The 26,514-nt window shown below is 43.9% G+C and overlaps 1 protein-coding gene across 2 annotated transcripts in view; it reads right to left on the reverse strand.

Moving 5' to 3' along the window:
* The window catches only part of med12l (mediator complex subunit 12L), a 586,849-nt gene that overhangs the window by 71,485 nt on the left and 488,850 nt on the right, over window positions 1–26,514 (reverse strand). For both annotated transcript variants that reach the window (XM_033031832.1, XM_033031831.1), the window contains exons 23-32: window positions 26,046–26,187; window positions 22,934–23,054; window positions 20,240–20,341; window positions 18,217–18,330; window positions 16,645–16,862; window positions 10,062–10,250; window positions 8,500–8,574; window positions 7,298–7,479; window positions 4,604–4,765; window positions 950–1,061 (exon numbers count right to left, since the gene is read on the reverse strand). In XM_033031832.1, coding sequence (XP_032887723.1) covers window positions 950–1,061; window positions 4,604–4,765; window positions 7,298–7,479; window positions 8,500–8,574; window positions 10,062–10,250; window positions 16,645–16,862; window positions 18,217–18,330; window positions 20,240–20,341; window positions 22,934–23,054; window positions 26,046–26,187 — 1,417 coding nt within the window. The remainder of the gene's footprint in view (window positions 1–949; window positions 1,062–4,603; window positions 4,766–7,297; window positions 7,480–8,499; window positions 8,575–10,061; window positions 10,251–16,644; window positions 16,863–18,216; window positions 18,331–20,239; window positions 20,342–22,933; window positions 23,055–26,045; window positions 26,188–26,514) is intronic.

The following is a 26,514-nucleotide window of genomic DNA, read 5'->3' on the forward strand; positions in this document are numbered from 1 at the left end:
TGTGAGAACACAAAGTGATTTAAAGATTCGCAGCGCCCACAACAACATTTATTCTCACACCAAAATGGTTACTTGTGCACTCTACATTTTTTAGATAACTCAACATTGATCAATGTCCCTGTAACCTTTCATCTTTATCTTTCCCCAGAGTTATCTTCAACCTTACCTTCCTTGCTATTTAAAAAAACACTCTCCCATTTGTATAACAAATGGGCGCAATAAAAGTAAATACTCCCTGATCAGTTTTATTGCCCTCACCTGAGTTTACACCTCCCAATGTTTATTTTAACTAAACCAGCTGTGCTGTGGAACCTAAACACCATGATCATTGTGGTGGAAGGAACTGCAGATGCGAAACCGGTGTGGCAAAATGGCCACAGGACTTACCATCGTCCACCGGGGGCTTTAACATCGGAGCCCCAGTTCGCCTCAACGCTGCAGTTGGACCGCGGTTGAAGAACAAAGGGAAGAGATAAGACTTTGCCTTCCATCACAGTGAGGAGGTGTTGGAGACTCACTGTGATGGATGTTTATGTAAACTGTGTTAAGTGTGGTCTTGGGTTTTTTTTGTAATGTAAAAAACTGTAGTAAATGTAATTTCGTTCAAACCTAGGTTTGAATGACAATAAATAGTATTCCATTCCATGCTGGTTTGCATGGAAGATAGACACAAAATGATGGAGTAACTCAGTGGATCTGGCAGCATCTCTGGAGAAAAGAAATAGGTGACGTTTCCGGTCGAGACCCTTCTTCAGAGCCTATTTCTATTTATTGTTTCACTGAAATCTTTAAGTTCCCTCTGTTGGCCATTTTACCCATCGTGTTTATCAAGACTACTCATCTTCCCTATAATTATTAAAATGCCCGACATCAAGTGCCTAAATTCTAGTTTTTCCCCGTACAGATGTGTACAGCACCTGCGGTGGTTTCCATCCTTAGAACCCATTACCTGGTTGATCTGGTTTTGCAAGGAGGTCAGCAAGCCTTCCCTCTGTTCATCCTGACCCTTCAGGCAGGTGAGGACCAAGGATAGAAATGGCTGTTGGCTCAACAATGACATGCTGTGGGTTTAGAAAACAAGACAGAGGTTACCCAGGTCACCAACGCAGGACGTCCTCACTCATCAACTAAATGAGGCAGCAGCATGGGCCATAAACACTATTTTATTCAGAAATATTAGCATGCATGTTAACACTGATCAACAATTGCACTCAAACAAAAACACAAAGTGCTGAAAGAACTCAGCGGGTCAGGCAGTATCTCTGGAGGGAATAGGCAGTGGATGTTTCGGGCCGTGACCCTTTCCCTGACTGATCAGTTAGAAGAGAAATCCTGACCTGAAAAAGTATCATCTGCCTATTCCCTCCACAAATGGGTGGCTCGGTGGTGCAGAGATAGAATTGCTGCTTTACAGCGCCAGGGACCTGGGATACGGGTGCTGTCTGTACGGAGTTTGTACATTCTCCCTGTGACTGCATGGGGTTTTCTCCAGGTGCTTCCGTTTCCTCCCACACTCCAAAGACGTACAAGTTTGGAGATTTTTTTTTAAATTTAGAGATGCAGCGCGGAAACACCGAGTCCGTGCCGACCAGCGATCATCCTGTACATTATCCTACACATCAGGGATAATTTACAGAAGCCAATTAACCTACAAATGTGTACGTCTTTGGAATGTGGGAGGAAACCAGAGCTCCCAGAGAAAACCCACTGTCATGGGGAGAACATGCTGCACAAACTTTGTGCAGACAACACCCGTAGTCAGGATCGAACCTGGGTCTCTGGTGCTGTCAGGCAACAACTCTACTGTGTCATCGTGGCACCTCAGGTAAAGTATAAATTGTCCATAAGGTGGAAGATAGCGCTATTGTATGGATGATCATAGGTCGGCACAGACTCAGTGGGCTGAAGTCTACACTCTAAAGATGCTGCCTGATCTGCTGAGTTCCTCCAGCACTCTCTTTTTTGCTCAAGTTTCAAGCATATGCACTTCCTTGCATCACCAAATCTACCTACATCTATTTATATTTCGGTCAGTGATCTGGTTATTAAGAGATTAATATATTTGACAGTTGACCTATGGCATGCACAACCTAAATTTGTAGGACAACTTGTTCTATTTGATCTTATTTGATTGTGCACGCCGGGTTGATTGCATTCGTCGAAACAGGGCGGACTACGTGAAGGTTGCAATCTCCCACCCCTGACAATTGATAACCTCATGTATATAAGACGCTAGTGACAAATAGACAAATTGGTGACACTGATTTGTAGGAATAAATTCATACGTTGGCTTATGATTTTACTTATAAATTCACTGGCTAATTATGAATTCACTCATGAATTCATAAGCCAAATACATAAATCAACTTATGGTTCAAAATTCAGCACATGCTGGAATGAGTGCAGATTTACAATGATGTTGCCAGGACTTGAGGGGCTAAGATACAGGGAGAGGTTGCGCAGGCTAGGACTATTTCCTTTAGAGCACGGGTGGATGAGGGGCGCATGGAGGTGTACAAAATCATGAGGGGAATAGACGCAGTGAATGCAAAGAACCAGAGTAGGGGAATTAAGAACCAGAGGACTTAGGTGAGAGTGGAAAAATAGGAACTTGAGGGGCAGCATTCTCACATGGGTATATGGAGCGAGCTGCCAGAGAAGGTAGTTGAGGCAGATACAATGACAACATTTAAAGGACAAATGGACAGGGACACGGACAGGATAGGTTTAGAGGGATATGGGCTAAATGCAACAGGTGGGACTAGCGACGAGGGGGCATCTTGTTCGCATGGGCCGAAGGGCCTGTCTCCATGCTTTATGAATCTATGGCTCTTGGCTAGGATTACTGAGCAGCTGTTATGGAATGCTGTCACAATATCCTGGGTCAGTGGTCACTAGAGCACCTCATGGACAGGGTAAATGTTTAAGTTTTAAATAACTTGATCAGACTACTCATGTTCACATCCAGAAATAATTTGCGGCTGCTGATTGCAACATGAACGTCTAAACCATGGTTGGCATCATTTCCTGAACCATGAGCCATTTCCTTTATTCTGCCACTTGAATCACCAGCTGTGTCTGTACCCATGTCTTCTTTAGAAAATAGCTTTAAAGTTATAATTTTGCTTTTGCTGCTTCTATCCATCAACTTTATGCAGTTAAAGCTATTCTGTTCATTAGTTATAGGAGCAGAATTAGGCCAGTCGGCACATCACGTTTACTCTGCCATTCAATGAAGGTTCATCTATCTTTCCCTCTCAACCCCTTCTCCCCATAACTCCTGACACCCTTACTAATCAAGAATCTAAACTAATAAACTAAACTCATGACTAAAAAGTGGAATGAATTCAGAGATGGGCCTCAAATTCACCCAAATCCATGACATTACCCAACATAATATGCAAAGACCACCTCGAGAGCCAGGAAAACTGGATTTCCACCAATGCATCTGTCTCAAGACTTTGGAAGGGGTAAGAGGGAACAAGAGAGATGTATCTCTCATTATTAAAAAATAAATGTTATGAAATATTCAGCAGATTAGGCAGTATCTGGAAAAGTGAAAGAGAGTTAATGTATCAGGCCAAAGACCATTCATTAACTGTATCTCTTTCCACAGGTGCTGTCTGACTTGCCAAACCTTTCTAGAATTTTGGGTTTTTTGTTTCAGATTTCCATCATCTGCTGGTTTTTCTTTATAATCTTCCTTTTTTTTTTAGTTTAGAGATACAGTGTGGAAACAGGCCGTTCAGCCCCCCCAAGTCCACACCGACCTGTGATTCCTGCACATTAACACTATCCTACACACACCAGGGACAATTTACATGTATACCAAGCCAAATAACCTTCAAACCTGTCCGTCTTTGTCCCTTGTTGTTTTTGCTACATGTACGATATAGAAACATGTTCACATTGCACTCCATTTGGTTTCTTTGTCTGTAGTGTACATTAAACCAGATAACCTAGCACAACTTTCTAACCTCAACTGCCAATAGAGAATATAGAATCAAGTTTGGAATATCCCTCTGAAGAAGGGTCCTGATCTTAATCGTCATCTATTCCTATTCTCCAGAGATGTTGCCTGACCCGCTGAGCTACTCCTGCACTTTGTGTCTATCATTGGAAATTTCCGGCTTTGTCGTTACTTCATAAACAGTTTTATTACAAACAATTTGCTTTACAATGGCAATATTTTATTGACAGATATTAACTCCTACAGCTTTAACATCTACAGCTCTCTGAGCGTGCGGCCCGGCGCGGCCTGCAGCAGCATGGAATGGTGAAGCAGCGGCGGAGGACATCGGCACATCGCCTGGCCAGGCCGACCTGGCACCGTTACCAGGACAACGGGCCTTTATGGCCTGCTGCACTTAAATCAACTTGGACTTTCAAAATGGCGCCAAACCTGGTGACTCTTGTACATGGTCTCAGTGGACTATTTCTACACACTTTTCTACTTAAAATCTGGGATTGTGCTTATAGATACCGATAATTTACTGAACTGTATGCAAAAAAAATAATTTCACTGTGCCTCGGTACAGCTGATAACAAAGGATCATTGAACCATTGAATCGTTCTGAATAGCTTGTCTTCACAATTCTCTTACCTTTTCTGCTTCTGTCTATCCCTTTCCTTTTTAGATGATGACCCCAAATGTTGACCCATCTCGAGCTCTTCTCCAGCAGCCTTCAGTACTCGACCCTGAACGGATGTGGGGAGTTTCGCAATCAGCGGAGCGACAAGCCAAACGCCTTTTCTTTCTGAGCAGCTGAATGCAAGCCACACACACAGACACACACACACACACACACATGGACACAGGCATGCACACAAACACATGCGCACACACACACACACACGCACACACACACACACACACACACAAAGAAACTTATCAAATAGCCATCAGAGCACTTTCAGATTAACCCTCTTTTTCAATTGCTAAACCGATTTTAAAAATAGTCAACATTTTAAAATTCTTTGACAATTTACAGTCTCAATACCTCTTCCTTGCCCACCATCATGGACAGAAAGGTCAGAGAACCTCCTGTTTTGATGCAAATGCACATGATTGAGCAAACAGAATTCACAGCGCAGGGAATGCTAGGAACACAGCTCTGCCATCTAAAGACATTTGGTTCACACCAATGCACCTGAGAGGCAGGAAATCTGCCGTCTTACCTGTTTTGACCTGTGTGAGATTCCAAGCTCACTGCAATATACCTTGGTTACCGAAATAGCCAGCAAGCTAGTCAGCCATGTTAGCATGGTGACACTCTGAATCCCTTCACTGGATGGACTGCAGTGTCCAAGCACTAGCTACCACCAATGTCACGAGAAGCCACTGAGGAGAGCAATTAATATTGCCCGTGATGTCCAGTGATGTCTTAATCCCATTTATAATATTATTTTTAAAAAGTGACTAAAGGTTGAAGAGGACGGTTTAATTTAGTCCAGTCTGAAGAAGGGTCCCGACCGGAAACGTCACCCATCCTTTTTCTCCAGAGATGCTGCCAGATCCGCTGAGTTACTCCAGCACTTTGTGTCCATGTTAAGTTTAGTTTAGTTTATACAGCGTGGAAACACTGAGACCACGCTGACCAACGATCACCTATACATTAGTTCTATCCTACACACTAGGGACAATTTATAGAAGCCAATTAACCTACAAATCTGCACATCTTTTGAGTGTTGGAGGAAACTGGAGCTGCCGGAGAAAACCCACGTGGTAACTGGGAGAATGTGCAAACTCCATACAGACAGCACCTGTAGTCAGGATCGAACCTGGGTCTCTGGCGCAGTAAGGCTGCAACTCTACCACTGTGCCTGCGTCTGTTTACGCCCCACATCTCTAAAGTCTGAATTTCAAATTGAGCAATAATTCCTTGTTTTGAATCTTAAGAAACCTCCAACGAGGAAAGGGTGAATGTTTTACAACCTGGTACATTCAGAACTGAGATCAACTGAGATCAATAGATGTCCGTACACAAAGTGAACCTAGGCTTACAAGGACTAGGTAAGAAAGTGGAGTGGAGATCATGATTTGATTAGCTCCAGGTCTACTCAGATCCTATTTTTCTATATTCTTAACCTGCCATTTCATTTTTAGTCAATTATGTTATATATCAAACCAGGGAAATGCATCTAGTGCCTTCAAGGTCAGCTGCAGGAGGTGTGACACAGATGTCCAGACAAGGAGAGAAGGGGGACATCGGTTCACGGGTACAGCTCCAGTACATTGAGCGCACGGGCCGACCAGACTTTGGACATTGGAAATGTGGTCAAAGCATGTGTAATAAATGCTAAAATAATTTTATGGTGCAGTTACACATGTGATAAATAAAACACCATTGACCATTGAACCATATATCAATTCTCAGTTCATCCCACTACACAAAAGCTGCTAAGCCATCACATTTTTGCAACCTAGAGTTTGTAAAGAGAAGGAAGAGGTGACAGTGAAATTGGAATAAAAAAATGAATACAGCTGTTTCCATGCTGTATCGCAAAGAAATAAATCCAAGCCAGACTATTCAGCGAATAAGCCCTATTTTGTGCTAGACCTGCTAATCTCAATCTCAGCCAACCCAACAGTTGGGGCATGTGGGTTTGCCCCAAGCATAGATGATATAAAAATAGGGTGACTTCTATCCTTTTACTAGACATTCAATGAGTCTTGTTGGAAAATGCATGAAGAGATATCAACTGAAAGCAGGATTGTTCTTTACCGCAACAGTTTTTGAAATTAGACCGCTGGACAAAGCTAACATTTGAGGTGCTGACATCAAACATGGTCCATTTGAAGGTGGAGATTGATAGGTTCTTGATTAGGAAGGGCATCAAATGTTACAGGGAGTAGGCAGAAGAATTTGTGGAATTGCCACAGACGGCTGTGAAGGCCAAGTCATTCATTGTTTTTTAAGCGGAGATTGACATATTAGTATGGGTGTCAGGGGTTATGGGGAAAAGGCAGGAGAATGGGGTTAAGAGGGAAAGATAGATCAGCCATGATTGAATGACGAAGTGGACTCGATGCTGAATGTCCTAATTCTGATCCTATGTCTAATGGTATTAAGGTCTTATGCACACATGGATATACAGGGAATGCAGGGATATGGATCATGTGTCGGCAGATAATGGTTGGTCTTGGCATTATGTTGGGCACAGGCGTTGTGAGCTGAAGGGCATGGTCCTGTGCTGTGCTGTTCGGTGTTCTACTGACCAATTCTTGCAAATCTTTGTGAATCATTTATCATCCCCACTCCATGCCCCTAAAAGTGTAGAGTAAACCTTGCTTTACCTTAGAAATGTCTTCTTGCCGTTCTGCCTCGGATTGTTGTTCCCATTGTTGCTCTCATGGAACAGCTCAACTCCCGTGGAAACTGGGACAGAGTTCAGCTCGGCCGACTGCTGGAAGACCTCAATGGTAGCCTTGGCGATATTTTCCAGCAACAAGTTCATTTCCGTAACCGAAGCTGGACCCTAACAAAAATGATAATTATTGAGAAGTGCAAGATAGATACAAAATGCTGGCGTAATTCAGCGGATCAGGTAGCTTCTTAGTTTAGTTTAGAGATACAACGTGCAACAGGTCCTGAGGCCCACTGAGTCCGCGTCAACCAGCGATCCCCGCACACTAACACGATCCTACATACATTAGGGACAATTAAAAATTTTACAAAACCAATTAGCCTGCAAACCAGTTCATCTTTGGAGGAAACCGGAGCGCCTGGAGAAGACCCATGCAGGTTACGGGGAGAACGTACAAAGTCGGTACAGTCAGCACCCGTAGTCGGGGCAGTTGCAGGGGGAAAATCCCTGGGGAGGGGGTGGTTTTAGAGGGAAGGGATGAGTGAACCAGGGAGTTGCGGAGGGAACGGTCTCTGCGGAAAGCAGAAAACTGTGGAGATGGAAAGATGTGATTAATGGCGGTGGTGTTAGTAGTAGTGGTATCTCGGTAACGCATAGCAATAATAAATCACTATCAATAAGATCATTAGATCACAAGACATAGGAGCAGAATTAGGACATTTGTCCCATCAAATCTGCTCCGCCATTCGATCATAGCTGATCTATTTCCCCTCTCAACCCCAATCTCCTGCCTTCTCCCCGTTACACTTGACACCCTTACTAATCAAGAACCTTTCAATCTCCACTTTAAAAATACCCAATGACTTGGCCTCATGAGCCATCTGCGGCAATGAATTCCACAGGTTTCCCACCTTCTGACTAAAGAAAGAACTCTTCTCAATTTACCTAAAGGACGTCAATCAAGCAACAACATAGTGATACGATGAGTCACAAGAAACTACTGATGCTGGAATCTTGATCAAAACACAAAGTGTTGGAGAAAAACAGCGGGTCTGGCAGCATCTGTGAAGGGAACGGACTGGTGATGTTTCGAGTCGGGACCTTTCTTCTGTGATGTATTGGATCAAAATTCATTGTGGTTCGAAAGCGCAAATGAATATCAAGATCGCGAGGTCTGTACTTCCCACTTACAGCTTCTTTCATGCATTGTTTGATCATCAGTTGGAGTTCCAGCCATGACTGCCTTAGGATCCATTGGTCCAAACTCTAAATAATGAAAGAATAGGATTAGTTCCTTGGATGACTTCTTCATTTCCGTATCTTGGTTCACTGCCTCAATCATACACTCACAAACATTGGAAAGAATATAGAGAAGTCTATGAGATTAATGTGATGAATAGTTTGATGTTATAATTTTAGAGATACAGCATGGAAACAGGCCACCAAGTCTGCGCCAACCAGCCATCCCTGCATTAGCCTACACACTAAGGACAATTTACAATTTTACCAAAGCCAATTAACCTACAAATCTGCACGTCTTTGGAATGTGGGAGGAAACTGGAGCACCCAGAAAAAACCCACCTCTTAACAGTACCTTATACCATTTGGCTGAACAAATCTATTCATATTTCGGCACATTGGCCTTCACCAGTCAGAGTATTAAGTATAGATATGTAGGAATGAACTGCAGGTGCTGGTTTAAATCGAAGGTAGACACAAAATGCTGGAGAAGAAGGGTCTAGACCCGAAACGTCACCCATTCCTTCTCTCCAGAGATGCTGCCTGTCCCGCTGAGTTACTCCAGCATTTTGTGTCCAACTATTGAGTATAGATGTTGGGAAGTCATGTTACCGTTATATAAAGGGCCTGTCTCACTGTACGAGGTAATTCAAGAGCTCTCCCGAGTTTAAAAAAAAAATCAAACTCGTGGTAAGTACGTAGAATGTATGTAGCGGGTACGTCGGAGCTCGGGACGTCTCTTAGCGGCTCGTAATGCTAATGGCAGGTACTCGGGAAACGCGGTAAGCTCGTGAAGATTTTTCAACATGTTGAAAAATGTCCACGAGAGCCCCGAGTACCTACGAGCGGCTATTATCGTAATTCTCCGAGTTCGAATCAGGGGAAACTCGGGAGAACTCTTGAATTACCTCGTACAGTGGGACAGGCCCTTAAGATGTTGGTGAGGGCATATTTAGAGTATCGTGTTTGGGTCACCATGTGATAGAAAAGATGTTGTTAAGCAGAAAAGGGTGCAGATAACATTTACAAGGATGGTGCCAGGACTCGTGGGCCTGAGCCATACGGGAGAGGTTGAACATACTCGGACTTTATTCCTTGGAGCGCTGGAAGATGAACAGCGATCTTATAGAGGTGTACAAAATTATGAGAGGAATAGATCTGGTAAATGCACAGTCTCTTGCCCAGAATAGGGGAATCAAGAACCAGAGGACATAGGTATAAGGTGAGAGGGGAAAGATTTAATCGGATCCTGAGGGGTAACTATATTACAAAACGGGTGGTGAGTATATGGAACAGGCTGCCAGAGAAGGTAGTTGAGGCAGGTACTATTGCAATGTTTAAGGAACATTTAGACAGATACATAGGATAGGATAGGTTTAGAGGGATATGGGCCAAATGCAGGCAGGTGTCCGGTTGGTCGGCGTGGATAATTTGTTGTATGTCTCTATGACTAAAAAATGATTAAAGCCTTTCAGCCCAGCAGAGAAAACGTGCTCTATCTCTGCCCTTCATACCTGGAGAATGTGCTTGATGTGCTGTCGCTGAGGGTTGTCTCCTTCCACACTTTCCTTAAGGCCATGCGGGTAACAGATAAGCTGCAGAAGCTGTCGTGCTTGTTTGTTGGAGAGAACTGGGTCCAATATCAGATCTTTATCCGTGCACAGTCTCTCTGGCTCCTTGAGGCAATGTTCTCCCACCCATTCCTACAAATGGAAGGTGGCAAAATAAACATTATAAACTCAAAGCCATATCTCCGTAAAGAAGAAGAACATGATTTGAATGACACATTGACCATTATAGGAGAAAATAACACATCTTTGAGTCTGAAGAAGGATCCTGATCTGAAACGTCATCTATCCATGTTCTCCATGACCCGCTAAGTTACTCCAGCACTTTGTGTCTATTCTCTAGAGATGCTGTCTGACCCATTGAGTTACTCCAGCACTTTGTGACATCTTTGTTCACACGGGTTACATGTGCTTTTCATCCCGTGTCCTATTTGCATGACATGTTGCTGCATGACATCTGTATGTTCTGGTAAAAGGAATCATGTTCAGTGATCAATTGTTGTGTGTTTGCATTTCATTAACCCATAGAGAATGGCCATTCTTCCCATCTGTTCTATGCCAGCTCACAGTGTTGCCATTCCTCCACTAACCTATCCTCTCCAATCCAGGTCCCCATCAACTTCTCCCAGGTCTGTCCACTCACCTATGCACTAGGGGCAACTTACAGTGGGCAATTAATCTACCAACCCACATGTTGCTGGAATGCAGGAGAACATAGTTATTATAGTTCACAGTACATTAAATAAAGATTTTATTTTCTTCAAATTCTCTGGTTTTATTAAAACTAGCATGAAAATCCAAAGATCCAACAAAATGGGTTATGTACCAGGTAACTAAGAAAATCCTTTGAACAATAGGATCTGGAGACTGTCTGATTAATTAGTCTAGTTTAGTTTAGTATTACTGTGCGGAAACAGGCTCTTCGGCCCACTAAGTCTGCGCCGACCTGCGATCCCCGCATTAGGGACAATTTACAATTTTAATCTAAACCAATTAACCTAAAAACCTGTACATCTTTGGAGTGTAGGAGGAAACCGGAACACCCAGAAAAAACCCATGTAGTCATGGAGAGAATGCACAAACTGTTTGTAGACAGCACCCAGTCAGGATTGAACCTAGGTCTTTGCTGCTGTAAAGACAGCAATTCTACCACTGCGCCACCCAATTCAATTAAACTTCCACCTCCTTGATCAATACAGGAACATAGAACAGTACAGCACAGAAACAGGCCCTTCGGCCCACAATATCAGTGCTGATCATGATGCTGGCTAATTCTTATCCATCTGCACATAATCCATATCCCTCCAATCCCAATATGCCTATCCAAAGGTTTCTTAAATAGTAGCTACAGATGTGATCAGATCATAAATGAGGAAATATCTGAACAATTTAAGTCTCAAGAATGATCGATTGGTATATTTTACACAGTAAATCGTACATCTTGCAATTAACAAAGTAAAGCCAGCAATACTCAGTTCAATTCACAACTCTTCAATTCTTTTGTTTCGCACTTTTGTCATTTCCTTTCTGGCCTTTGTCCAACTATCTGCCGATCAAATAATCCTCCTCACCTGTGTCACCCTATTACCTACCAGGCTTAGCCCCACTATCTCCTCTCATCCAGCTTTTGTCCACCCTCCACCCCCCCCCCCCCCCCACCCCCCTCTCAGCCTGCAATCAGTCTGAAGAAGGGGCCCATCACGAAACATTGCCTATCCATGTTCTTATGAGATGCTGCCTGATTGAGTTGCTCCAGCACCCTGTGCCTTCTTTTGCAAATCAGCATCTGCAGTTCCTTGACTCTACAATACTCAGATATGTTTATGAATTTATGAAAAGTTAATATTTTAGTCACTTCATTTCACAACACAATTTTGGCCTAAAATGTTATCGTGTTTCTTGGACTCCAATCATGAGGTCAGTTTCCTTTCTGTTACGATCACATCAATTGGTCAGTTCAGATGTGGTCGCCCCTCTATTAATGGATCCATTTCATAGTCAACCCAGGATCTATCACACTGGACAATCGAGTTATAAAGCTGGAATTCAAATGTCCACATTCTGCATACAAATTCAATATACTAGAAACAATGGAAATATTCAGCAGGTCAGGGAACACCTGCTGATAACATAGATATGGCATTAATGTAATTTTGATAACTTTCATCAGAACAGGGAAAAACTAAGATAAAGACACAAAGCGCTGGAGTAACTCGGTTGGTCAGGCAGCATCTCTGGAGAACATGGAGAGGTGACGTTTCGGGGCAAGACCCTTCTCCAGAGATGTTGCCTGAGGCGTTGAGTTACTCCAGCACTTTGTGTCCTTTGTAAACCAGCATCTACAGTTCTTTGTTTCGACAAAGGCTAGGTTTGTTTTAAGATGCAGAGTTAGCATGTGGTGGATGTGGGGAAATGAGTAAGTAAAAAGGAAGTCTGAAACAAGATTTTAATATCTGCTGCCGATGCTACAGCCGTTCAACTAGATAATTAAGTTCTCCAAAAGGAGGTGAGAGGGTGCAATGTAATGTGAATGCCATGGTGTGTGGATAATAGTGTTCAGTTGCAAAACATTACGAGAGTATAACAAGATTATTTATTTTGGAAGAAAAGAATTAAAATAATTCTTAATTATATTTTAATAAATAAATATAAATAAATTTTAATTAAATAATTTAAAAATATATATCTAATAGTAAAATTTGGTGGAAAGATATCTGACAGGCAGGTACAACAAGTAGTTTAGTTTAGCTTAGAGATACAGCATGGAAACAGGACCTTCAGCCCATAGAGTCCGCGCTGACCAACATCACCCACATACTAGTTATCCAAGTTTCACACCCAACACACTAGGGGCAATTTACAGAAGCCAATTAACCATCAAACCTGCATGTCTTTGGGAGGTGGGTAGAAACCGAAGCACCTGGAAAAAAGCCACGCGGTCATAGGGTGAACATATAAACTCCACATAGACAGCACCCAAGGTCAGGATCGAACCCGGGTCTCTGGCGCTGGTAGGCAGCAACTCAATCGTTGTGACACTGTGCCACCCAGTACTAAGGCAAATGAAGTTCTGGCTTTTATTACAAGGAGGATTCAACAGAAGAGTGAAAAATTCCTGTAGAAGTTACATAAAGACGAAAATCCAGCTTTAGAGGCATTACAATGTGGATTTATTCTGGGCATGGCAGGAGTTTCTGTCAAAAAACAGAGTGGTGAAATATGTAAGATTCTGAAAGAGATTTAGAGTATTGTGTTCAGTTTTGGGCACCATGTTATAGTAAAGATGTCAAACTGGAAAATGGCCCAGAGAAAATTTAGGAGGATGTTGCCAGGACTCGAGTTCCTGAGCTATAGGGAGTGGTTCAGCAGGCTAGGATTCTTTACCTTGGAGCACAGGAGGATGAGAGGTGATTTTATAGAGGTGTACAAAATCACGAGAGGAATAGATCGGGTAAACGCAGAGTCTTTTGTCCAGAGTTGGGGAATCAAGAACGAGAGGACAATGGTTTAAGATGATGGGGGAGAGATTTAATAGGAATCTGAGCGGGGCACGTTTTCACATAAATGGTGGTGTGTGGATGGAACGAGCTACTGGAGGAGGTAGTTGAGGCAGGTACTAATGCAATGTTTAAGAAACATTTAGATAGTTATATGGATAGGATAGGTTTAGAGAGATATTGGCAAAATGCAGGCAGGAGGGACTGGTGTAGATGGGGTTTGTTGGTCGGTGTGGACAAGTGGGCTGAAGGGCCTGTTTCCACACTGTATGACTATGAGATCAGGATAGATGCTGAAAGGTACTTCCTCTGATTGGATTCATGAATAATTGGGGGGGGGGGGTTGGTCCCAGTGTAGGAAATCTTTTATGGGAACAGGGTTTAAGATCTTTGGAACTTCCTACCTCAAAGGTCCAGGGACATAATTCACTGAGAATTCCACTAGCCGAGATAGGCAGGTTTGTGGATGTGGGGAAGGGAGGTCTGAAGAAGGTTCTCGACCCAAAGGCAGAGATAGATAGATTCTTGATTAGTACAGGTGTCAGAGGTTATGGGGAGAAGGCAGGAGAATGGGGATAGAAGAGAGAGATAGATCAGCCATGATCAAATGGCGGAGTAGACTTGATGGGCCGAATGGCCCAATTCCATTCCTATTCCTTATGACCTTATGACCTTCATGTTCTCCAGCGATGCTGCCTGACCCTCTGAATTACTTCAGCACTTTGTGCTCTGATGTGGGGAATGGACAGGAAAGTGGATTTACGGCACTTGATGTGACTGAATAGCAGAGGAGAGCAAGTGACTGTGTGGCCTCACCCTGCTTAGACTTTTTTATGCATTGTAGAAATGGGAAGGATGGTTTTTTTTCCCTAACAGTAACACAACTGCAAACAATAAGAAAAACGTACACTCAAATTTAAGCCCAGTAATTTACATTTTGAGTGCGGCAGAGTGGCTCAGCAGTAGAGTAGCTGCCTTACAATGCCAGACACCCGGGTTCGATCCTGACTATGGGTGCTGTCTGTATGGAGTTTGCACATTCTCCCAGTGACCACGTGGGTTTCATCCGGGTGCTTCGGTTTCCTCCCACACTCTAAAGACGTGCAGGCTTGTAGGTTAACTGGCTTTGGTAAAATTGTAAATTGTCTCTAGTGTGTATGTGTGTGTGTGTGTGTGTAGGATAGTGCCAGTGGACAGGGTGATTGCTGATCGGCGCGGACATAGAGGGCTGAAGGACCTGTTTCCACGCTGTATCTCTGTATCTTTATCTCTAAAATAAAGACTTGAATCCAAATGGAATCCTTATGAGGAAAATAATTTATAACATTTTCTTTTAATTTAGGAACCGTTTATCTTAACAAAGATTTTCCACAAATGACTCAGGAAACGTTTCCAAGATCTTCGTGGGTAAGATATTAGGATATGGAGTCTGTGGGGAGACAGGAATGGGAATATAAACTAAATCAGTCTCCAGGCTGGTTAAAAACAGGCCGGCAGAGCAGAACCAAATTAAACTGCAAGGCTAAACTTGCAGCCATGTGTCGGGAGAGACATAAATCTCCTGGGTAGAGACAAAATGCTGGAGTAACTCAGCACGACAGGCAGCATCTCTGGAGGAAGGAATGGGTGCCGTTTCGGGTCGAGACCCTTCTTCAGGGGAGGATATGCACAATAGGTGCAGAAAATTCTAGCTCAGGTGTAGCATCAAGACCACAAGGGTTCAGAAAGGTTGGTGCTTGGTCCAGACAAAAATATTTTGTTGCGCACAGCAATAACTATAAAAATACCAAAGCTTCAGATATAAACATAGTGGTCTCACAGAACACCTCTGACAAAGCTGAGTTGATGACATGTTGGCATGTATGCACTGGATTAATGCCAATAGCCAGTTTACATCTGCTCCAATTTTCTTATGCAAGAGCAATCTATGTCTTCAGTTACCATGAACTGGGTACGTTCTGCTCACTTTGTCTGAGGTGATGATTTGTCATCCTTCAATTGTGGGCTGAGGCAAAGAATGGTCAACAATTGATTCTGTCCCGCTACAACACAAAGCAGAGCAAGGCTTATGATGTTGGACACCAGGAATCAATTGATTTTGTCTGAAGAAGTGCGGTATAGTGGCGCAACGGTAGAGTTGTTGCCTTACAGCGCCAGGGGCCCGGTTTGATCCTGACTATGGGTCCTGAGTTTGTACATTCTCCCTGTGACCCCGTGGATTTTCCCCGGATGCTCTGGTTTCCTCCCATGCTCCAAAGACATACGGGTTTGTTGGTTAGTTGGCTTTGGTACACTTGTAAATTGTTCCTAGTGTGTAGGATAGTGCTGGTGTATGGGATGATCGCTGGTCGGCATGGGCTCAGTGGGATGAATGGCCTGTTTCTGCCATGTTTCGCTAAAGTCTAAAGGGTATCGACCTGAAACTTCACTTATCCTTGTTCTCTGGAGATGCTTCTTGATCTGATGAATTACTCCAGCACTTTGTGTCCCAGGAATCAAACCCATCATTTATCATGACCAACATGTACAGCTGTCATTGTCTTCAGATAACTACATTGGTCGCTGAAGATCAGAATAAGCAAATCTAAATGATCACCCCTTGAATGCCAGCAATTCATAGTTTGGAGTCTAAGTCCAGTAGCCCTTTGGCCCACCTACCAGTGATCACCCCATACATTAACACTATCCTACAAACTAGGGACAATTTACAATTTACAGAAGCCAATTATCCTACAAACATGTACGTCTTTGGAGTGTGGGAGGAAACCAAAGCATCTGGAGAAAACCCACACGGTCACGGGGAGAACATCCAAACTCCATACAGATAGTAGCCGTAGTTATGATCCAACCCGGGTTTCTGGCGCTGTGAGGCAGCACCTCTACCACTGCGCCACCCTAAGTCTTTCTCAGTTCTGATGAGAGTTTATTGACTACAAACATGGAGCTGATGACTCTCTCCCCAGACGTCATTTCCAACTCGTTCTGTTTTGACTTGGATAATAATCTCTCATTAATATTATATTCGGTCTTACCTGCTGACAAATAGTCCTCAGCACAAACCTGGCGTATTCACTCAGGTTGGCTGTTTCTATGGAAACAGTGCGTCTGATTGACTTGGCGTTGTTGGCGGTACTCAGAATCACATTGTCGGCGATGTCATCATGGATACCGATCGGAGCCAGCACGCTGGTCGTGCTGAAGTCATCGGCGTTGGAAGAGTTAACATTATTGCTGCCTAACTCTGCATCCCCTGGACATAAACAACAACACAGTCACGTGTACTGAAGATCATGTATTATATCTTTTGGCACTTTAACCAGTAGGCCCCTCAGACCCAACGAGGCTTTGAGTATTTCATGCAAACAAGCCCACTATTGGGAATTAATGACTTTAACCAGGAGCCTTTAGTATTTTAGCTTGCAGTAACAAAAGCACATTTTAGAACTTTGTACACTCGGCAGGTTAGGCAGGTTACTGTCTTCATAAGGAGAAATGGGATTAATGAGTTCATGGAGATTAAGATCGATGCCCTTTCACCCTGAACTCTGGGTGGGCAGTTGGTTGTGGGAATGTCACTCGGAGCGGGACAGGGTTTTCACCCGTGGGCATCTCGCCACCCCACCACCCGTCATCCCCTATTTTCCTCTCAATCACTGAATGTGGGAATTAGCATCAGCGGTTATTGCCGTTCACAAAGCCGTGCTGGGAAAGGTGGTGCGGGGCGGCCATCTTGGGCCGCGGCGCTCCATGTGGTGAGGGAGGTCCCACTGGGCTCCCAGTGATGGCGGTCCAGGATTCTGACCCGGTACCCAGGCAGTGATGTCAATGGGGGGACAAAGCCTTATTCCGTTATAGTGGACAATCAGCAATTACATACACCATTCCCCTCCATGGTCCGCTACAATGAGGGATTATTGTATTGACAAAATGCCCCGCCATGAGTTAAACGTACACACAAAATGCTGGAGATCAGGCAGCATCTCTGGAGAGAAGGAATGGGTGACGTTTCGGGTCGAGACCGTTCTTAAGACCCGAAACGTCACCCATTCCTTCTTTCCCGAGATGCTGCATGACCCGCTGAGATACTCCAGCATTTTGTGTCTACCTTCGATTTAAACCAGCATCTGCCGTTCTTTCCTACACACCATAAGTCAAGCTGTGAATCTAATTCATTGATTACAAGATTCAAACATTCCAGCGCAATGACCAAGAAGAAGAACGGATTTTTTCTAGCCTTTTGACTTTTGTTTTTAATTTAGTTTTAGTGAAACGGCGTGGAAACAGGCCCTTCGGCCCACACAGTCCACACTGACCAGTGATCTCCCATACACCCATTCTACCCTGCACGCTAGTGACAATTTACAGAAGCCAATTAACCTACAAACCTGCACGACTTTCAGATATGGGAAGAAACCGGAGCACTCGGAGGAAACCCACCGGGAGAACGTGCAAACTCCACAGAAACTGAGGTCAGGATCGAAAAAGCATCTCTGGCTCTATGAGACAGTAGCACTACCACTGTGTCGCCCTCAGTTAAAATTAGTTTGAGGCCTTTAGGATTACATCAAACCCAAAATACAGTTGTTCCAGTGAAAGATTCTTACCCAACATCAGAATGGCTTTCAGAACGGCAAACACTGCCCCCACTTCTATGCTGTTGTGCGCAGCGGCTAACAGATGCCGATCACAGGATGAGCGAATTCCAGGGATCGATTTACCTGCAGACCACACAACATTATTCACAGTCATGTTAAAGCACCCTCACTATATCGCTGTAGAAGTGACCCCGGCGTTAAGGGGCAGTTGCGTCCCTAAAGCACGAGACGCAACGCAACGCAACGCCATGTCTTTAGACTTTAGAAATACAATGCGGAAACAGGCCCTTCGGCCCATTGTGTTCGCACCGACCAATGATCGCCCGTGCACAAGCACCATCCAACAGCACCATGGGGGTAGTTTACAATTTTACCAAAGCCTAATTAACCTGTACGTCTTTGGAACGTGGGAGGAAACCAGAGCACCCGGAGAAAACCCACATGGTCACAAAGAGAACGTACAAACATCGTACAGACTGCACCTGTCGACGGGATCAAACCCGGGTCTCTGGCACTGCAAGGCAGCAACTCTGCTGCTGAACTGCCATGCCGCCCATGTCATCCACGCATACGTGATTCACAAACAAAAATACTCTTGGTGTTTACTTATTTACTTTTAGTTTCACATAACCTCCGTGGGAGCGAATAAATTTCCGCATTCAAATTTTTCGGGATGTGATTTGTGAATTCTGTAAGTGTGAATTTACGTTACCCAAATGGTGATAGTTTAGTTTAGCCTACAGGTTAGTTTAGCGATACATCATGGAAACAGGCCCTTCGGCCCACCGAACCCACACCCACCATCAATCATCCATGCAGTAGTTCTATCTTATCGAACTTTCACACCCTTAACACTAGGGACAATGTCACAGAATCTACAAACCTGTACGTCTTTGGAATGTGGGAGGAAACCAAAGCACTCGGAGGAAATCCACATGGTCACAGGGAGAACGTGCAAACTCCGTACAGACAGCACGGGTAGTCAGGATTGAACCCGGGTCTCTGGCGCTATATGGCAGCCACTCTATCGCTGCGCCACTGTACTGCCGTTAGCTTACTGCCCTTCAGGTAAGGTACACCCCTCATGTGGGGGGGTCACTTAATCCAAAGGTCCACTGTTAGCACATTAGCAGGAGCAACTGTGAGTTTGGTGCTCACTTCAAACACCACGACGAATCTCACTGGCACTCAAACACAGAAGAGTACAAGATGAATACAGGATGAATACAGGAAAATGTGGGAGGAAACCAAAACAGGGAATTGAGAACCCTAAGGTTTAAGGTGAAGGAGGAAATATTTGCCACGAATCTGAGGTGTAACCTTTTCACAAAATGGTTGGTGGGTGTTTGGAACGAGCTGGCAGACAAAGTGGTTGAGGCAGGTACTATAGCAAAATTTAAGAAAGATATATGTGTAGGAAGGAACTGCAGATGCTAGTTTAAACCAAAGACACAAAATGCTGGAGTAACTCAGCGGGACAGGCAGCATCTCTGGATAGAAGGAATGGGTGACCTTTTGGGCCGCGACCCTTCTTCAGACGGCAATTTCTTCAGTTGAGAAATACAGCCTGTTTCCATGTTATATGGTTCGATGATTCTGCGGACAGGGTCATCCACATGTCATTGACCTCTGAGGGGGCGGCACGTTAGTGCAGCGGTAGAGTTGCTGCCTCACAGCGCCAGAGACTCGGGTTTGATCCTGAATATGGGTGCTTGTCTGTACGGAGTTTGTACGTTATCCCTGTGACCTGTGTGGCTTTCCACCCGCATTCCAAAAGGTATGCAAATTGGCCTGGTATAACTGTAAATTGTCCCTAGTGTGTGGGATAGTGTCAGTGTGTGGGGATTGCTAGTTGGAGTGAGCCCGGTGTGCCGATGGGCATGTTTCCGCACTGTATCTCTAAACTCAAAAAAAAGGAAACTACACGTTGCAGCTGCAATCTAGTCAACAGGTCAGGTTCAGCAGTACAGACAGTTCACCCCTCATAACAAAACTTGGAAAGGGGAACAAGGAATGCCAGCCGGAAACTTACCATTGGCTTGGGGGAAGGGGCTGACTTGTGGCGTTCTGAACAAGTGTAGCAACAGTCTGCATGTCATCCTTGCTCCTGGCTCAGCATCTGGGTCACCACAGGCTGCAGCAAACAAGACTTCAGGTTACACATGTAGAGAGAAGCAACTGCAGACACTGGTCTACCAAGGAAAGACACCGGAGTAACTCAGCTGGTCAGGCAGCACCGCTGGGGAACATGGGTAGGTGATGTTCCGTCTCGAGACAAGTCTGAAAAAGGGTCGCGAGCTGAAACATCACCTATCCATGCACTCCAGAGTTGGTGACGTTTCATTGTTGAGACGGGTCTGAAAGATGGGTCCCGACCCGAAACATCACCTATCCATGTACTCCGGGAATGCTGCCTGACTTACTGAGTTACTCCAGCTCTTTGCATGTTCCCTTACAGTTTATAAATATTCTAACAGGGTAAATAAGCAGTTTTTGACACTGAAAAAAACAACAGATAATTTTCTACAAACCTACAAAAACACTGTCAAATATTCCTTACATCTTGAGTAGACTTTGAAACTATTCTTTGTAGTGTCAACATAACATCAATACCCACCAATATTTCCACCTCTTGGCCTGATTAATAGGTTGAAACTCCATTAAAATGCAAACACCAGAGGCCACAGGTGCGGGACTCTTCAGACTTTAGAGATATAGCATCCTTCCGCCCACCGAATCTGTGCAGGCCAGCAAACACCCCGTACATTAACACACTAGGACAATTTACAATTTAACCCAAGCCAATTAACCTAACAAACTACATGTATTTGGAGTGTGGTCGTAAATTGAAGCACCCGGAGAAAACCCACATTGTCACAGGGAGAATGTACAAACTCCTTATCGACAGCACTCGTGGTCAGAATCAAACACGGGTATCTGGCGTTGTAAGGCAGCAACTCTACCACTGTGCCACCGTGGCAACTCCAAGCCCATATGGCTAAAGAAATTCCTCCTCGTCTCAATTCTAAAGGTACATCCTTTTATCCTGAGATTGTTCCCTGTATTCGTAAACTCTCCCACTAGCGGAAACATCTTCTCTTGATCAACTCTATTCAGGCCGTTCATTATTCAGTAGGTTTCAATGAGATCCTCCCCTAATCTATATTACTAAATCTCTGTTCTTGACTGCTTTTGGCCAACTGTGCTGCGATTTCCGAAAGAACGCCGCCACCTACGGCCTTCATTTTTGGCCACCTCGCTCAGAGCCTCCCTGCGCCGCATGTGTGCTGAGGATTTTTCCCGTCGATGAAAAATGACAGAGATATTAATGTTTTTACAAAATTCCCCATTCTCTCTGCTGCCCCCGCTGGCGGCAGGGGGGAGGGACTATAAAACCAGGAAGTGGTGTGCCTCACAGTCTCTTCAAGATGGAGGAAGGCAGAGGGTCACGTTTCTCTGAGCTGTGATTAACACTGAACACATGTCTACTCAAATGTAAGTGTCCTTAGTGGTTCTAAAATGCTTGCAGAATGTGTCTATTGGTTCTAAAATGTTTGCAAAAAGTGTCTATTGGTTCTAAAATGTTTGCAAAAAGTGTCTCTATTGGTTCTACAATGCTTGCAGAATGTGTCTTTTTGGTTCTAAAATGCTTGCAAAAAATGTCTCTATTGGTTCTAAAGCTTGGAAAAAAATGTCTATTGGTTCTAAAGCCTGCAAAAAAATGTCTATTGGTTCTAAAGCTTGCAAAAAGTGTCTCTATTGGTTCTAAAGCTTGCAAACAAATGACTATTGGTTCTAAAGCTTGCAAAAAATGACTATTGGTTCTAAAGCTTGCAAAAAGTGTCTCTATTGGCTCTAAAGCTTGCCAAAAAAATGTCTATTGGTTCTAAAATGCTTGCAAAAAAATGTCTATTGGTTCTAAAGCTTGCAAAAAAAATGTCTATTGGTTCTAAAATGGTTCATACTAGCGCTCCACAAAGTTACTGGTCAGCAATATTGGAAGTGGTGCAGAGGTGGAATATTGCATTGGGGGACCAGCCCTCCCATGTGAAGCTGGGACCCAACGGGTCCCACTTAGTCTAGTACCTTCTAAATTTTAGTGAGTACAGCCCCAAGGCCATCAAACACTCCTCATACATTAACCCGATCATCCCCAGAGTCATTCTCGTAAACCTCCTCTAGACCCTCTCCAATGCCAGCACATCCTTCCCCAGATATGGAGCCCAAAACACAATTCTCCAAATGTGGGCTGACAGGTGCCTTATAGAGCCTCAGCAGAGCAGTCAGTGTACAGACTGAACCGTCTAAAACAACTGGAGAGCGACCCTGACTGCCCATCTACCTCATTGGAGTCTTTTGAATTGTCTTTAATCAGACTTTACCTTGCACTAAATATGATACCCTTTATTCTGTATCTCTACACTGTGCACAGTTTGATTGTAATAATGTATTGTCTTTTCGCTGACTGGATAGCACAAAAATCCTGACTGGATAATACAAAAACAAAAAGCTTTGCATTGTACCTCAGTACAGGTGACAATAATAAACTAAACTAAACTAAACAGATGAGCAAAAGTGATGAACGTTGGTTGGAATTCCTGCCCCAGACATGGGCTGGAATAGAAGTTTCGATCTGGAAACCTGATCCATCATCTAATCCTTCTGTCACTCTTCATGCAAAGAATGAGACACGATCATGATTTATCCTGAAACTAGGCGCACTCACCAGCTGCCAGGAGTGAGGGAAGTGCCACATGTTGGACAACATCCTCCAGCGAAAAGCACTGGCGGGCGATTAGAATGGCAATGAACGTAGCCAAGGAGTCGTGAAATGATAGGTCGCTGACCTTTGAAGAAAGTAAAATAAGCAGCCATTAGAGATGTGCAAAAAATGTCATTAAGCCACACAGTGCAGTAACAGGCCCTTCAGCCCATCATGGCCATGCCGCCCATTAAGTACCCATCCATACTGATCCCATTTCCCAGCACTTGGTCTGTAGACCATATTGCCCATGTGATTTAAGGCATCATAGAAACATAGGAAAATAGGTGCAGGAGTAGGCCATTTGGCCCTTCGAGCAAGCACCATCATTCAATATGATCATGGCTGATCATCTAAAATCAATCCCCCTTTCCTGCTTTTTCCCCATATTCCTTGAATCCTTTAGCCCTAAGAGCTAAATCATCCAGTCCTTCTTAAATGTTGTGAGACTCTTCGCTCCCATCACCTTTTCAGACAGTTTAACATGGATTTCCAACAATCTAGGTCAAAAGAAATCTTCCTCAGATCTTCCCTAAATCTAGGTTCTCCGGTTTCTTCTCACATTCCAAACACGTGCAACTTTGAAGGTCAATTGGCTTCTGTAAATTGTTCCTAGTGTGTAGGATAGAACCAGTGAATAGGTGAATGCTGGTCGGTGCAGACTCGGTGGGCCAAAGTGGCCTGTGTCCATTTTAGAGTATCTCTAAACTAAACTATCAGGTTCTTGACTCAGCCTGCACAGCCCCAATCTTACCTCGACAATGGAACGCAACCGTTCGCCTCTTGAGTAAGCATGGACTTGTTTGCTTTTCTAATTATGTTTTTGCACTAATGTCTTTTTATTGCATGATGTTCTTTCCTTTAGTCTCAGTCTGTGTTCCTGTGATGCCGCTGCAAGCAATAATTTTCTTTGTACCTGTACCTTGACGTACTTGCGCGTGTGACAATAAACTGAACTTGGCTTGAAGCAGTGGCATTGCTGTACTGGTATAGACCCAAAATGCTGAAGTAGCAAGGCAGGCTGCATTTCTGGAGGACAAGGATAGGCGGTGTTTCAGGTTGGGACCCTTCTCCATGCCCTCTAGAGATGTTGCCTGACTTCAGCTCTTCTGGCATCTATAGTTCCATTTTCTGCCTGGGTACACAACACATCTGACATAGTGTATCGGGAAAATATTTCCTAATAATTCACAGAAGTTCAATTATTGCCAAAACATTAAACTCCTGCTCCTATTTTCCAGCGTTAAACATTCATATCTTTCCTTTAAAAAGACAGGAAGCAAAAACAAATCTCATACATTACACTCAGTAAGCATTGCAGCAACAATATGATTTATAAAGGTCACAGTGCATATTACAGCTTTCTAATAAATCCTCCCAACGTCGACGGACTTATTTAATCGTGCAGAAAGCAATCAAGTTGTGTTTTATTCTATTTAAGAGGTTAACATGTGGAAATAAACAAAAAAGTACACTTGATGTTGTGAATCTTTTCCTGGAAATGCTCCACATATCACAGATCATTAACCCAATGGCGCATTGCCTGCTATTTGTTGGAATGTACACACAAACATGGAATTAAATTGCACCATGCCTTCCCCTCCCCTCGTGCTTTGTTTCCTGTGAATAAAAGAGAGTTTGGATTTTCGATTTTAGAGCTTAGAAGGAAAGAGGAGTCCTATTAACGATCAAAATATTCCCATTTTAATAAAGTTAAGTTTTATTTTTATTTTTGCAAATTAAGATGTAATGGAAGGTGGGATGGTGGGTGGCTGGCAAGTTACTGGTGGGAACACATTGCCTTTGACTCAAGATTAAACAGTACCCTGTTAATTATCAGCATGAGAACGAGTTATCCTTTAAAATACTGGTCTGGCTATAATGGACACTTGGTATCAAATCCAGGACACACCTAACCTTTGGAAGGATGGAAAGTTTCTAGACATGGTGCACCAAAGATTTCAAAGAATGGTCTTGTGGATTTTGGATTTGAAAATGTATGTGGTGGGGAGTCGGGGGAATGATTCTGATGGACCTGGTGCAGTGGAAAAACTCTACTGAGTATTGAGTGAAGAAGTTAGGAGGTCATGTTGCAGTTATACAAGACTTTGGTTAAGCCACATTTAGAGTGTCATGTTCAATTTTGGTCACAATGTTATCGGAAAGATGGTGTCAAGCTGGAATGGGTGCAGAGAAGATTTACGAGGATGTTGTCAGGATTTGGGTGCCTAGACTATCGGGGAGAGATTGAGCAGGCTAGGACTTTATTCCTTGGAGCGCAGGGCGCTGAGGGGTGACCTTATAGAAGTGTACAAAATTCTGGGAGGAATGGATCGGGTAAACGCAGAGAATTTTTTGGTCAGGGTAGGGGAATCGAGAACCTGAGGATATAGGTTTAAGGTGAGGGGGGAATGATTTAATAGGAACCTGAGGGGTAACTCTTTTACACAGTGGGTGGTGGGTGTAGTGGTGGGGAACGAGCTGCTGGTGGAGGTAGTTGAGGCAGGTACTATCGCAACATTTAAGAAACATTTAGGAAGGTACATGGATAGGACAGGTAAAGAGGGATATGGGCCAAATGCAGGCAGGTGGGACTAGTGTAGATGGGGCGTGTTGAGCGGCATGGGCAAGTTAGGGCAAAAAGCCTGTTTCTGCGCTGTATTACTTTATTTTAGTTTGGTTTAGTTTAGCGATATAGGGCGGAAACAAGCCCTTTGGTCGACCAGTGATAGCTCCATACACTGGCACTATCCTACGCACCAGGGACAATTTACAATCTTTACCAAAGCCGATTAACCTATAAACCTGTAGGTCTTTGGAGTGTGCAAGGAAACAGTATCACCCATGAAAGACCCACATGGTCACAGAGAGAATGCACAAACGCCGTACAGACAGCACCTGCAGTCAGGATCGGATCCGGGTCTCTGGCACTGTAAGGCGGGAACTTTTCTGCTGCACCACCACGCCACCCTATCACTTTGTGACCCTACTCTGTATTTTAGCTGCTACACACAATCATCTCCCTCTTGCGATAATGCCAGCAGGAAGCAGATAAGTCAGTACATTGTGACCTTACATCCACGCTGCATAGAAGATCATTGAATCCCCAGACATGGTTTGACGAACAGCAAAGAGCCTTAAGGACACCAAGCCATTCAGAACTGAGTATGGTGCAGCACGCTGTCAGTTCAGCACAAAGGTTGGCGATGTCATTGATTCTGCAAAACAGCAAAAAAACAGGATATTAGAGTCTTTCAGAGGAAATATTAGACTTTAGATATACAGCACTGAAACAGGCCCTTCAGCCCACTGAGTCTGCAACGACCAGGATCACCCTGTGCAATAGCACTATCCTGCACATTAGGGAAAATTTTACCGAAGCCAATTAACCTGCAAACCTGTACATCATTGGATTGAGGCAGGAAACCAGAGCACCCAGAGAGAACCCACGCAGTCACAGGGAGAACATACAAACTCTGTACAGACAGCACTGTTCTTCAGGATTGAACCTGGGTCTCTGCGCTGTAAGGCAGCAACTCTACCGC

Source organism: Amblyraja radiata, chromosome 13 (assembly GCF_010909765.2).
Source record: "Amblyraja radiata isolate CabotCenter1 chromosome 13, sAmbRad1.1.pri, whole genome shotgun sequence".
Classification (NCBI taxonomy): domain Eukaryota; kingdom Metazoa; phylum Chordata; class Chondrichthyes; order Rajiformes; family Rajidae; genus Amblyraja; species Amblyraja radiata.